The sequence below is a fragment of the Eutrigla gurnardus genome (genome assembly GCF_963514095.1).
Source record: "Eutrigla gurnardus genome assembly, chromosome: 22".
In the NCBI taxonomy this organism is placed as follows: Eukaryota; Metazoa; Chordata; class Actinopteri; order Perciformes; family Triglidae; genus Eutrigla; species Eutrigla gurnardus.
Window position 1 is genome coordinate 3,570,522 of NC_139933.1, and position 15,240 is coordinate 3,585,761.

General features: G+C 44.2%; 1 protein-coding gene across 3 annotated transcripts in view; it reads left to right on the forward strand.

Moving 5' to 3' along the window:
- Positions 1-15,240, forward strand: part of rbfox3a (RNA binding fox-1 homolog 3a) — a 399,003-nt gene that overhangs the window by 280,392 nt on the left and 103,371 nt on the right. The window contains exon 1 of one of the 3 annotated variants that reach the window (XM_084040218.1): positions 10,224-10,425. The exons of the other annotated variants lie outside the window; for them this stretch is intronic. Within the exon in view, the coding sequence (XP_083896344.1) occupies positions 10,300-10,425 (126 nt within the window). The 5' untranslated portion in view covers positions 10,224-10,299. Of the gene's footprint in view, positions 1-10,223; positions 10,426-15,240 lie in introns of those variants that run through there. 3 annotated transcript variants of the gene reach the window in all.

Genomic DNA, 15,240 nt, shown 5'->3' on the forward strand with positions numbered 1-15,240 from the left:
TGGCTCTACCGCATCATGTAAAATATATGATCTTCCTTATGAGCCCGGTGCTCTGCTGCTAACTCAACCACATGGAGGGAGCGTTACCAGGGGCGATGGAGAGAGAGAGAGGGAGCGTCAGAAGGAGAGAGGGGGAGATGGAGAGGTTTTATTGACAGGGGTCAGAGTCGGGTTACTCAGGTGAGTTGACGTCAACGAGGGACGGCTCGCGTCCGCCTCCTCGATGCGAGCTGGCTCGTAGATCTCGACCTCGACCAAACAGAGACGCCGCGGGGGCCTGACAGGCCGCCATGTTTCTTTCATGAGGTGTAGGCGTAGGAGTTTGACTTTGTTTGGGCCGTGTGGTCCTGCAGACAGTCAGACCGACCGGCCTGACATCAACGTGATTAAATGTTAAAACCGGCGAGAGGATTTGGAGATTGCTGGATGTGGAGCCGTCACGCCTGCCCTTGTTTTGATGTATGCTGATCTTGCCCAAAGACATGTGCTGAAGATGAATAAAGGACAAATTGGTATATATATATATATATATATATATATATATATATATATATAATCGTGACGTCCCCCATTGGTTTGTGGAGTACGGTTTTGAAGCCTCTAGTTTGGCATTTTGGCCGTCACCATCTTGGAATTTTTGCAGCCAGTGAAGGAAGTGACCATATTTGGACGATGGAGGAGCGACGGGTGGATCTGATGAACACTTGGGCAGTGACTTTAACTGTTCAAGTCATCTTAGTAACTAATTGCGTTGGTAGCAATGGTTGTGACGTAGCAACGCCGACTTAGCGACCTGTCAATCACCAGGTAAGCCCCGCCCCCTAAAGCATCACCTGCTTTCTGGTCTGGTGGACTATAAATGGACCATAATGTACTAAATGAACATCATGCTGGATTGAAGAAGACTTGAAACTAGAGATTGAGACAATAAACTCATGTTTACAATCTTTACCAAGATATTAAATCAAGTAGGAAGTCGGCTCATTTCCTCATCGACTTCAATGCAATCAGACTTCTTTTGCAAGCTGAGGAGTCGCCTCCTGATGGCCAGTAGTTTAAGGCACTTCAGGCTTGGCTTCACTTTTCAGAACCGGACGTCGCCGCCTGATTCCAAAACAATAGCCTGCAGACGATCATTGACTTTGATAACAATCCTCTTTGATGTGATGGATGTTACATAACGAGAGGCGTGCGGTTATCGCGTGGGACATCACAACACATTGCAAATGAAAGTAAAGACTGGGTTGCGTGTGTGTGTGTGTGTGTGTGTGTGTGTGTGTGTGTGTGTGTGAGTCGGAGCCCCTGATGAGGCAGCCTGGGATGTGAGGTGGACTGTTGCAGCAGTCAGAAGGTGTGGTGGGAGGGACGGCGGCGGGGCTCTCGGTCCCCGGGGAGGCAGAATTACCCGTCTGACTGCGGATAAATCAGCTCGCAGCACACAGGAAATTTACGAGTCACACTTGATAGATAATACAGAGAGCAACTCGACGGGGGATTCTCGCCCTCCCTCTTGTCACTCCTCTTCCCCTCATCCCTCTATCCGCTTATGTCCACTAATTTGGCTGTCTGCCTTCAGTATTTTCACTTTTCTCCCTCATCCCTTGTTCCCACTCAGTCCTCCTACTCTGTTAAATCCATCCGTTCTGTAATTTCCTCTCTGCAGAGTCAGTTGGTTCCCCCACTCATCCCCCTCTCTTATTTACTGAGCGGAGAACAGGAATGGAGGAGCGGTAATGATAGCATGACAAAAAGGGTTTGTTGTTTCTGTGTCTGCTCACCGCTCTGTATTCTCTCCCTCTGGGTTCCTCCCAGGCCTCGCTTTTCTCATTATTTCCCACTCTCTCTTCCCGGGTTTTATTCCATTTCAATATTGCTTTTCCCTCTCCTCTTTTGACTCTTCGCTCTCTTTTGTCTCGACTTTACACAAAACAACTTAATTTGTTCGTTTTGGGAAGCAGGCTTTGATGCTCTTAGGAATGAATCATTCCGCTTGAGGAAATCAGCCCCAAACTTCCCTCCGCCCCAAATCTCACTCTAATAAAAAACAATCGGCTCTTCTTGAAAATTCAATCTCACATATAAAAAAAAAGTTGTTTTTGCTGCTTATCCATCTTTCCTCCTCTCCCCCTCCTTCTTCCCTCCTTCTTTCGCTCTCTTGTTTCGGGAAATTCACCAGCACTGCAAAACAGCATCTCTGAAATGTCTGCTGCTGACATGGCCAAAACATCCTGCCTCTGGGAAACGTAGTTTCCATCCACCCGCCTCATTTCCCAAGATGCTTCAGGCCTCTGCTTCTATAAATCAGATGCACTCGTTCCACAGAAATGCAAATGTTGGTGGTGGTGCACTTAAATTCTCCCAGAGATATATTACTGCCTCTTGCCTTGTGTGCGTGCATGTGTGTGTGTGTGTGTGTGTGTGTGTGTGCGTGTGTGCGCGTGTGTGTGTGCGCATGTGTGTGTGCGCGTGTGTGTAGGAGATGTATTGCAGTCGACCATTGGGAGTGCTAAAGCAGAACAGGGCGGATTGAGAATTGCATTTCTGTGACGTCAAAATATAAAAAGCCACTGGACTGCATCCTGAGGACCGGGGACTTATTTTGTTTATGAATGCATAAATATCGAAGCAAAATTTCCTCTATTTCACCCTTTTCTCTTGTCCTCTGCAGCAATTCATCCTGTTTGACTGAAGGAAAAAACGTAGTGGGATGTGTGTGTGTGCTGGTGTGTGTATGGCAGTTTATTATACCGTGTGTGTGTGTGTGTGTGTGTGTGTGTGTGTGTGTGTGTGTGTGTGTGTGTGTGTGTGTGTGTGTGTGTGTGTGTGTGTGTGTGTGTGTGTGTGTGAGAGAGAGAGAAGGTTTCTGTAAAGGTGAGGTAACAATGGCCGGAGTGATGAGTACCTGACATGTGCCTTGGCCTCTTGGCTGTCCGGTCGGCCCATCAGTGATGGATGCCCCTTTAACAGATTTGCCGAACATTAAAGGCCCCGCCCCTCCAAGCGTCCTCTAGGGGAGCTCCGGCTGCCTCGCGGCCCCACCGGCTGGGCCTCTGTCCCGGGTTGCTCCCCCGCGTGGACCCCTGATGTCAACTAGCTGCGGATGAAATACTGCCATGTCAGGCCCTCTATTACACGTCGGAGGGGAGGAGGAGGAGGAGGAGGAGGGAGAGGAGGAAGTGGGGCTGGGTATTGATTCTCAATCCTTTTTGGGGGACTGATCACGTCGCATTGAGGATTGAAAACTGCGAGTCCTTGGCATTGAACGTCTGACCGGGGCCAGACTCATAAAAGACTAAAATACTTCAGTGACACATCAGAGTAAAACGTCTTCACTTCTCTCTGCAGAATAAAGACTAAAAGCCGTTAAGCAAATACAATAGTGGACATAATGGTTTAGATTGCTGCGTGTTCTGTGACAGTAATAGTTCACAGGCCTCTGTGGCTCAGGGGGAGAGCGAGTTATCGGCTGTTTGATGCCCAGATCCTTCGGTCCACATGTCAAAGTGTTGAATCTGAACCCCAGATTGCCCTCTAAGGAGGTGCCATGGGTGTGTGAATGTGTTAGTAGGATCCTGGGGGGATCCTCCTATGTCTTCCCACCGCTTGTTTGTTTTGTTGTGTTTTTTTTTTCATTTATTTTATCCCTATTTATATATTTTTTGCTGTTACTTTAGTGTATTTTGCACTTGATTCCACTTGCATATTTAATATATAATTAATAAAAAACATATTTTATTGTACGGTTTGCATGAAGGATGAGTTCCTCGTGTTAGTGAGAATTTAAAACTGTTTTATTATCACCTAGAAATAATGACACAATTTGGGAGAATCATCTCGCTGATGTAAAATCATCTTATCTTCTCTTTCTAGCATGTGGTCAGGAACAAAGCCATCCAGTGGGTCGGATTGGACCGTTTGTGGGGGTGGGGGTGGGGTTCTGGCCCTTGGATGGGGGTTTGACCCTCCAGCGTCATGTGATCAGAGAGCGTTCAGCATGTAGAGATGTCATTCTTATTAACTCTTGCTTCTGATTTAAAACAAATTCCATTTTTAGATCGACACAATTTCATGTACAGCTCCGTGTGTGTGTGTGTGTGTGTGTGTGTGTGTGTGTGTGTGTGTGTGTGTGTGTGTGTGTGTGTGTGTGTGTGTGTGTTCCTCTACATCTGCCTTGTCTGCTTCTGTCTAACTAACAAGAACACGCAGCGTTATTCTAACTGTCATAATTTTCGGGACATCCCTTCGGCCTTGTTCTCATCAGCGCTGGACACACACACACACACACACACACACACAGCATTGCACAGCGAGCAATTCTACACTAATTACCTTCCAATTAGATTTACTATTATTCCCTAATAACCGAGTGGAGTGGTGTAATCATATGTTGGAGGTGTGCTCTAATGTAATCAGGCCCAGCGGGGGTCAAAGTCAGGGAGGAGTGGGCCCTCTGCTTCGACTGCCAGACACACACACACACACACACACACACACACACATGTCCTTCAGCAGTGTCTCAATGTGTGATACCTGATTTTTCAATACGATGGATTCAAAACGCATTATGTTGACACGCTTGAATAAAAATGTAGATCTAGTAGATGTTAATGGCTTCATAAATCATAAATAGCCGTTATGAATGAATGATGTATAAGTGAGCAGTAATCCACACTGTAAGTAAAAAACCTGCACAGGTAAACACTCTGCTTTGTGTTGAGAGTCCATATTATCCCCATAATCATCCAAATATACTTGAAACTCAAAAAATATTTTTATGACATCACAGATAAAGCATGTTTTCTTTATTGAAGTTTGTAACGGACACACAAAATAGTGTATTAATACAATTTAAAAATAGCAACCTTAGCAGGTTCTAGTCTTTGGGCGGGTTGGCTCTGTTTAAACCGTCCTCCGTTTTTCCCCACATGCAGACCGACACCAGCAATGAATGGGTCGTAAACACAAGTCTTCCTCTGTGCCGTTGAGCACCATTGTTGTCCCCAAACCCATTTGTGTGCCCCGCTTGTTGCACCGTTCAACATGTCCTTTCATTTCCGTGAGCCACGGCCGGACTGGGACTCTAACTCAGGACAGGAATCGAAACGTCTCCACAAATTCATAACAGGCCTTGAGCGTTGGCTTCACATATTTCTTTTTCTTTTCACCGTTTATGCCAGAAATGCATCTTTAGTTTCGTTACACATAAACACTGTTTAAAAAAAAAAAAAAAAAAAGCTGAGCAAATACATCCCTTTCCTTTCTTAATGGAAAACATTCTGTCATTGTGAATGAGCTGTTTTATTAAATAGTATTATTAGACACATATTAATAACTTTAATTGAATTATTTTAGTATTTATTTGCAAATTATTATTTTATTTACATTTTAAATGTTATTCAATATCATTATCAGAAATATATGTATCTCTTTTTAAAATTATTTTATCATTATTTTTACATTTATTATTATTATTATATTCACCAAATATTAATCAGTTATATTTTCTTTTTTGAGCGTCATTGTTTTAATTCAAATTTTTAATGTATTACATATAATTCACAACTTTTTCCATGAAGCACTCCTCAGATTAAATCCACCACACAGCATTTATTTAAAAATAAAAGCAGTGTTCCCTTCCAGCTTCCAGAAACTTCTCAGAGAACAATGAGGATCTGTTGTAACCGAATCTTCTCGGGTCTGGCTCCGATAAAAGCATCAGAATGTTTTACCAAGTAGGAGCGACATAATCCAGGTATCCGATACGCAGCAGAGACCAAACACATTGTATGTGTTGACAGATTATTCCTTCATGCTTCTTTTCTCTCTTTCATCCATCGCATGGCCTTCATCGGCAGTTAGGTTCCTCTGTTGTATGAAGAAGTGAAGTCACATTTATTTACAAGTGAAGGATTTTAGGGCATCTGGATAAATATTCATTATGGGGATAATTGTATAACATGCATAGTTCACTATCAAGGCAGAGAAGTGAAAAATAAAGCCTGATTTGAATATAAAAAGAGACTCTCATAAGGTTGCCTTTTTAAAAAATAAATATATTGTTCATTTATTCAGGGAGACGTTATGATTTATGATTGCTTTTCAACAAAAAGAATGCTCACTAAAGCAAGTTTGTTTCTTCACAAAATGAAAAGTGATTCCAGTGTACGGCCATTTTTAGAGTTTTCATAACTTTTTGTTCAGGATGATGATGATCATAAAAATATGAAGACATATCTTATTACAACTGTGTTATATTTTCAATCAATTGTGATGTGTCATGGATGATGATGTAGTTAATATTATTAATAATAATAATAACTTAATTTTATAGAGTGCCTTTCAAGGACGCTTTACACACAATGAGACAGAATACCAGATATCTGCATACAAATACATATTAATTTCCAACAGAGTTGTTCAGATTGACGATGAAGACATTAAAGTTAAGACAGACACAAGTTAAAAAGAAGAGTGGAGAGTGGGAGAGAGACATAGAGACAGACATAGAGAGAGAGAAGAAAGCGACGGGGCCTTTTCGGGTTTCTTCCCTGACTTTGTGAGCGTGGCTCCACCTTGCAGAGGACCGGCACCTTCGGGGGATGAAGGGAGGAGAATGCCTAATGTCGCCGCCCTGTCAAGTCTCAAGCCCCTTTGATTCCTCTCAGAAACCCCTCTCTTTCTAAACACCGCCTCGCTTCGCCAGCGGGGACCCGCCGCCGCCGCCTTCAAAGTCACTTTTCCTGCCGAGTCAACCCGCCCGCTCTTTGCATAAGGACTCTCCTTCGCCTTCACTCGCTTCCATACGCTCTCCCTCGCTGTCTTCTCCACTCAGTCTTACTGCCGGCTCATGGCGGCTGTTTTTTTCCCTTCCACACCTGAAGCCCCCTCACCCTGACCTCTGGCTCCCTCCACCCTCGACTCATTGCTGCTCCCCCATATGCTCGCCGTGTCGTCGAGAGCCGTCCGTCCGCCCGCCAGAATCAAAACGATAAATATTTCAATATGTTCAAACTGGCTTTGATGCCGAGGCGTGGCTTTGAAGCCTCAATGTCACCGGCCTTTTAAGTTTTTCATCAGGCCCAGGTAACACTCGAAGAAAGGCTGAATAGATACATAATACATACTGCAAACAGAAGGTTTAGCTGCCAAACTTCCTTGAGGTGGAGGTGTGACGGCGAGGGGGGGGGGGGGACATTTGCATTGCTCAACATGAAGATGGAGTGAGTGATGTTGCTGGACTACTGCCTCTCCTCGTGTGAGTTGAGTTCATGTCCTCATCTAGGAACGACGTGATCACCTTAAATCCACACTATAACCTCAAATACATATTGTTCCTCTTATCACTAATATATTGATTTGGTGTAAGTTGGCGAGTGATGTAGATCTCCACCCTTTATGGAACGGAATGGGACAAGATGGCGCCCGGCTGGTGGAGCACAAAACGCCTTATAAAAGCAGAATTCATGACCCGGTTACTCCAGATCAGTTTCATGTTCAAGCTATTTTAGTATTATTCTTATTACTATTATAAAGAATTTACTCTTTCCTTTGTCGGCAGGTAAATATTGAAATATTGAATTCTGACCTCCCTGTCTAATTCTTTTATAGGGGGTTAAACTTTGACTATAGAGCCTTAAACAGGTAGTTGGGTTGGAGATCGATGGCGCTGATGAATCCAAGCTCAATTCAACACAACATAACTCTCTTCTTAAAACCTCATTAGAAGTCAGTTTTAGACGTGATGTAGCACTCGATATATTTTCAGTAGATTCTGATATAAAAAACCAATATACATAATGTACACATGAGCACACACACTCAGGAGAGTCAAAACATCAGCTAATATCTTTAGATAATGAAACGTTACAGCTAGATCGGAGATGAGATTGCCGTTCAATCAGTGTGTGTGTGTGTGTGTGTGTGTGTGTGTGTGTGTGTGATTTATCTACAGTGTTGCATAATTGTAATTGTGAATTAAATGAAGAGAGGTGAAATAATATGTGCTGTCTCTCTCTCTCACACACACACACACACACACACACACACACACACACTCTCTCTCTCTCTTTCACACACACACACACACCAACATCTTCACATAGAAGCTGCTCGTTGGATTTGAACCGCCTTCACCTCCAGGGTTCAATCAATATAATTATTTTTTAGGTGCATAAATATTTCTGGTTTATTCATTCATTCATTCATTCATTCATTCATCCCGTGGTCAGGCGTTTCAGGTCATCCTCAGTGAAGAAAAGCACTATTAATAATAACATAATAGCATAATTAGCAGTTTGTGTGTGTATTTATCCTTCTTTCTGCATGGACACGTTTTCTTGCTCTATTTTTTCTTCTTTTTTATGTATTTTAACCATTTTAAACAACAGCTGTTTTGACCTGATACACTGGAGTGTTATGAACCCAGAAACCCAAAATATCTTGTGTCATTGTGTTTCGTACAATGAAGGTGATCTATCGAGGCTTAACGACATATTTAATGTTGTAAACTACATAAAAAGTGAAGAATAAAGCAAGTGTGTGTGTGAGAGAGAGGATGAAACAAATGGAGGAAGGAGTGAACACTGCTGTGTGCAGATTCTTCTTCTTTCCCCTCCATCCCTCTGCTTCCTCCTGCCTCCCTCTCAGAGGAGGGAGGGTTGGGGGGGGGGGGGGAGGTTGGGGTTGGGTGTATAAAAGCCGACGTGCCTCCACCAGATTAAACTAAATCATTTAGTCAGTGTTGTAGTACATCAAACAACAAACATATCGCAGAAAAATATAAATAAAGCGCCGCTCGCCTTCCCCCCTCCGAGGCCCCACAGAAGGAGGGGGAGGAGGGGGGGAGGGAGGGGGGATGTATATTTTACTGTATCTCATTATTCAGCCATTAGCTCCCTTCTTTCTAGGGAAATGCTATGCTTAAAGAAAATATCCTCCCTACAGCTGAGCTATAAATTAAATTAAGCCGTTGCATCAGCTCCGTTGTGATTTTCCTCCCTTTTTTTTTTTTTTCCTGCAAAGGCGTTAAACACACGCTCTAATTGTTTCCATCCTTAATTGTTTCTAAAATCAAATGAAATCATTTGGGCGGCAGGGCTGGGCGAGCGTTCCACCTCGCAATAATGTCTACTTTTCATCCGAATCAGTAGAGAGTGAGACGTATGCGGCACAGAGGCAAATATTTGTATTTATTTATTTATTTATATTTGTTTGGGGGGGGGATAAAGCCATACAGCAGCTGGTTGTAATGCTTTCTCATAACATCGGGATCATGCAAATCCTGGAGTAACACACAGTTAAATTGATTTACTAATGTGCAGAGGAGGAGATCAATGGAGTGTTTTTGATTTGATTTTCTTTCTTTTTTTTTGTTTTGTTGCATGCATGCATGCAAATGTGTGTGTGTTGGTGTGTGTGTGTGTGTGTGTGTGTTGGTGTGTGTGTGTGTGGAAACTGAGGAGAGCAGGTTTGTGATTTATTTTAGCTCCCTGCTTGGCAAAAGCGCAGCGGCACAGCGGCTGTTACTATTATGAGTTGGCTATTAGCGACTAGTCTGTCTCTGGAAAGGGTTAACGGCATGGATCAGCTGCTCTCGTATTGTTGTGTGTGTGAGCACACACACACACACACACACACACACACTGTGTTTCTGTCTCACGCTTGCTCATTTGATGTTAGAATCCCCCGGAGACTTCCCTCCTCTTCCTCCCCCCCTCACAGCCACTCCTCTCCCCTTCTAGCCCCTCCCTCCTCGCCCCCCTCTCCTTTTCTCCAATGGCTCTCCTTCTCTCTCCTCAAGGACCTCCCTAGCCTCCCTCGTCCCGCCTCTTACACTCCCCCTTTTCCTCCCTCCTCCTCCTCCATCCCTCCTTCTCTCATTCGCGTGCCTTGGCTCCTCCACCTCTTCCTCAAAGTAAACAGAGGACAGAAGCAGAAGCATCACTTTTTTTTTTTGCCCGTCTGCACACGTTAGATTCCCACACACACCTCTCTTGTCTTGCACACACACACGCGGTCCGTCCGACGCCTGCGCCGCTCAGAGTGTGTGTGTGTGTAGGCTTGCCGCCGCGTGTGCACGTGTGTGTGTGTGTGTGTGTGTGAGAGGCATCCCTCGCCTGCGTCTGCTGAAGTAGTAAGTACCCCCGACTGCTCGCCGCGGCTGCTGACGGGAGCGAAGAGGCGAGGAAAGGAAGGAAGGAAGGAAGGGAGGGGGACGAGAAGTGAAGACAGACAGACAGAGACAGAGACAGACAGGTTGAGAGAGGACAGACGAGGAAGCGGAGCTGAAACTGAGTCTCTATGAGTAAGGTGTCCCGTCTCCACATGCTGTGCTCCATGGCGAACTCCGGCTGTGTGCTACTGTCCGGGTCCGGGATGTTACCCCACTCTCTGCAGTGCCCCCCTGCTTTCCTCTATCTGCCCCAGGTAAGAAAGCACCCCCCCTTTTATCTGAACTCACCCCCCCTCCATCCCCCGTTCCTCTACGTCGTGTTGTTGTCTCTCTTCCTCAACTCTTTCTTCTCCATCAAAGTGTCCCACAACTCCCCCCCAACACGTCTCCTGTGTTTGCGTCTTCATTATGTGACCCCCTCCCCCCTCCTCCCCCTCTTTTAAGTACAGATCATTCATATTTTATTTTGAAAACTTGAAATCAGCAGCGTCTTCATCGTGAGCTCCCAACGTCTAAAACCTGCTGCTGGCAAAACTTCTTCCCGTCATGTGCCTCTCTCCTCATCCCACTCTCAGCGCCGCTGAATGGATGAACACATGGAGCAAACCCTCCCTACCCCCTGTGTGTGTGTGTGTGTGTGTGTGTGTGTGTGTGTGTGTGTGTGTGTGTGTGTGTCTGTGTGTGTGTGTGTGTGTGTGCGTGTGTGTGCGTGTGTGTGTTCAGTGGGCAGCAGAACAGGGACAGATGTCGGCTCAGAACTGAATTAGACAATAGAACCAAATGAGTACTTGGAGCGGCTGCATGCCTGTCATTCACACGGCTGTGTCTCTATTAATTGTGCCTCGTTTTTCTTTTTTTCTTTTTTTTTTGGGGTGTGTGTGTGTGTGTGTGTGTGTGTGTTCTGTCAGTTATCACTCTGTTTGTTTACTGTAAAAGTACTCAATTGACTCTGCTTCGGTCAATTGCCGTGTTGCGCTGCCAGCACATTTCACCGTGCCTCTGTCCGTGTGTGTGTGTGTCCGTGTGTGTGTGTGTGTGTGTGTGTGTGTGTGTGTGTGTTTCCTGTTTTTTTTTTACTACTGGCAGCATGTGCAGTGGCAGGCGGTCCCCCTTTTCCTCTAGACAGTTTGTTATTGCGGCCGTATAAAATATGATAAGACTAGGGAGAGCTGCCATATAAAATATTAGCGGGCTACAGTGAGCTAACCTGCCACGTCTGGGCTCCAAATAGCCGCCACACATCACCTTTACAGGGCAGTCCAGACCACCCGCCTGCTGGCAACACACACACACACACACACACACATGCAGGCAAACTCATACACACAGAGCATGCACCAGCTGGGATCCACACACACACACACACACTCCATGCAGCAACACAAACACCACGAGTCCTCAGGGAAGCAGTCTGTTGGTCTCTTGCACTGTGTGTGTGTGTGTGTGTGTGTGTGTGTGTGTGTGTGTGTGTGTGTGTGTGTGTGTGTGTGTGTGTGTGTGTGTGTTCTCATCTTTTTTGCTTTCATTGCATACGACACACATGGGAAGACCCCTCACACAACGCAAAGTTGCACCATTTTGCTTCCATTTTTTTTCTCTCTCTATACGATAAAAGAAAAAAGAAAAAGTGTTGTTTGAGAGAAAACAGCCGTTGGTCTGCCGGTTGTCCGGCTAGTATGAGTCCAGCGGTGGAGGGATGGGCTTTGAGATGTAAATTTCTCAAAGCTTCTCTTTGCACTGCGGATTTTTCCCCCCCGTGAAGCCCCAGGAGCAACGGCAGGACTTTGCACGGCGCTGGCAGGCTTTAGCCTCCACGCTTCTTTGTCCGTTTTAATTAAGCGGCGAAACGTTTCTTCCTACTTGATCGAGTCAGTTTGTTTCTCCGTTTCCCCCCCGGTGCAGTCGGGGGCGTTTGGTTGCATCGTCGGCCAAAACAGTGAAATCCTAAAAAGCTCCACAAACACCGCATATGTCACGAAAAGCAGTCGTTTTTCTGAAAGGAGAGACGTGAGCTGAACTTGGGAGTGTGTTTGGTGTTTGTGCTCTCCGGTCTCAGATCTGTGGGGAGGGATGTTCACGCTGCTGCTCACACTCATCCAACATGCATGTGTCCTCCAGCAGCTTCTGGAAGTTTAGCACCGTGTTTTTTTATTTTTAATATCTGATATTTATGTAGAAAACGTAGTCCAGTACGGAGTGTGGTTGTACCGAATAGTTTGAAGCTTTGTTCATAACGTTTAAATTCTAAATCAGCATTTGAACGCAGCGTCAGCAGATTACTATGAATATGATTATTATTATAGTGTGTGTAGAAATACAGTCAAGCTTCCTGTGAACATCACAGGTTCACAGTCATTTGTCAATAACTAACAGAAACATTGTTTCCAATATTTCACATTCATTCTCTCTTTCACACACACACACACACACACACACACACACACACACACACACACACACACACACACACACACGACTTATACACATCAAACATCAAAAGAAAGTTGATTCTCATCTGATGAATGACATCATTTAATTTAAGGTGATGACGTCATAAAATTAAAAAAAAAACCTCAATAGAAACTTTAAAAGTAAAAAAAAAAAGAATGACAAACTGTGTGTGTGTGTGTGTGTGTGTGTGTGTGTGTGTGTGTGTGTGTGTGTGTGTGTGTGTGTGTGTGTGTGTGTGTGTGTGTGTGTGTGTGTGTGTGTGTGTGTGTGTGTGTGAAATCCACCACTACTCACTAAAAAGTACAACCGATGGTCCCTAACCAGCATTATGGACCATCATGCATTGCACTGAGGGAAAGATGACAGTTGGGCGAGAGAAGAGAGACAGACAGCAGAGTGATTGAGACAAATCCATAAAAAAATGATTTCTATATTTAATGTGAGCAGAGCATCACCACATCGCCACAAAGTACTCTGAATAGATAATAATAACATGCTTATTGTCTCCACATTGATAACGGCAGCTCCTTCTCTTCTCACCTTTCACAATAAAAGCACGGCATCGCTGCTGCTGACCAGGAAATTACAACAAATTAGCTTCCAATTTGTATTAAAAAAAACATTTAATTACCGGTGAAGAGAAAATAAGCAGAGAGAGAGAGAGAGAGAGAGAGAGAGAGAGAGAGAGAGGGAGGAGTGAATGATGTCACACACAACCCAGCCGACATCAAACCAGCGACATAACAGTTTTTACACTTTACACCCCGTGACGTAGTTGCATTGATTTCATATTACAGGACTGAACACCTGATGGGTTTCAACTATGTATGCCCCCCCTTCACCCATCCATTTCAACACGCAACATGGTACACAGCTACCCCCCCCCCCCCCCCACACACACACACACACACACACTTACATCCTTTCATATTGGATTTCCATTCTCTCTCTCTCTCTCTTCTTCCATCCTCCCTTTTGTCTGTCTTTCCGTTTTTTTCCCATTTTTTTTATCCAAGGCGTTGCCTTGAAAAGAAAAAATAGAAAAAAAAACGTCTTCTCAAGTCAATACCATGTGCTAAATCTGCTTGTGCAAGCTTCTCTGCTCTCCCCGGGGAGGGAGGAGGGGGAGGAGGGGAGGATCTTTACCAAGGCTCACCTAATAGTTAAACACTTCCTGTCTACCGGTTGTAATCCACGGAGGAATTGGGAGAAACCAACCCCCCCCCCCCCCCTCCTTCTCCCCTCGCTTCCCACTTCTCTTTATTCTCACGCCGTTCTGTGTTCCGTCTCTTTTGTGGAGCGCGTCTTGTTTGCCGGTGCAACACCATTTGTTTCTCGGTCTCATGTGGATATGATTTCTTTCATGGAATAATGGAGTGTGTGCTCCTTTTGTTGCAGCTTTGTCAGTAGACCCACAATTGATGCCGTTTAACCGCGTTCCAACCCACAGCGCTCACGTGACGATATTTATCACACATTAACACCGACTCTCAGAGAACTGTTACCAGTCCTGCCTATTATGTCATCAAGTAACGCTGTCACAACAGTTTGAGCAGCAACAGACGGAGAGACCATGAAACGGGAATTAACGAATGAGAGCGGATGATGTGAAATATAAAATAATGAAATATTAATAAGCTGTGTGTGCACATTTGTGTGAGGGAGTAAAGTAACAGGCAGGCAGCTACAGTCTGCTCTATCTATCTATCTATCTATCTATCTATCTATCTATCTATCTATCTATCTATCTATCTATCTATCTATCTATCTATCTATCGAAAAACTAGTTATTCAAATTATTTTTTTATTATTTATCTTAAATAACATGTATTCTCTCAGACTTGTAGGAAAAAACAAAAACCAAGATCCACATTTAGTCAATTATTTTGTCTATTTGTATATTTAAACATAACATTTCAGAAAACTTCCTTGAAAAACATCCTTTTTTTTTCACCTGTGGTCTTGAAAATGTGATTTTACAAGCCAGAATTCTCTCCCTTACATTTCCTGTTTCATTCCTTCCATCTATATTCCATTATTTTAAATTATACAGCCACAAATCACAAGTTTGCCTCAGAGGGTGAAACAAGAGCTCTGAACTTGGCTTTAAAATGTTGTGGAAATGTATGTTAATGAGTGCATCTTGATAAAGAAACTTAAACTTACATTTAAATACAAAAGAATAACTGTCTTATTGTTTAATCAACTGTGGAAGTTTCTTGGTGATATTCATGAATTTTTGTCACGTCTGTATTCAGAAACAATCTGATAACAGAATAACTAAACCAGTAACAGTTTTCCTTCAGTAGATTATACAATGATGCAGATGGTGTTTATTACACACGCTCAGACCAATAATCCCACAGCAGATTACGCTCCGTGGTTTGTTGTGGCACGTTTTAACTTTGCCGGTGCCGGAAGGGTTTTTTTCTCTGCGGTCGGGTTGTTTCTTCGCTGCCGTCGATGTGAACGGATGAAGTGATGGAGTCGTTACTGCGGGAGGAAGCTCGGAGCTTTCAGTCTGAGCCGCTCTCTTCAAAAAGGCTCAGTGCCTAATATCATCAACATCCTGTGCTGCAGCGCTTTTAGATGAGGCTACTCACCTGTACACCAGCTCC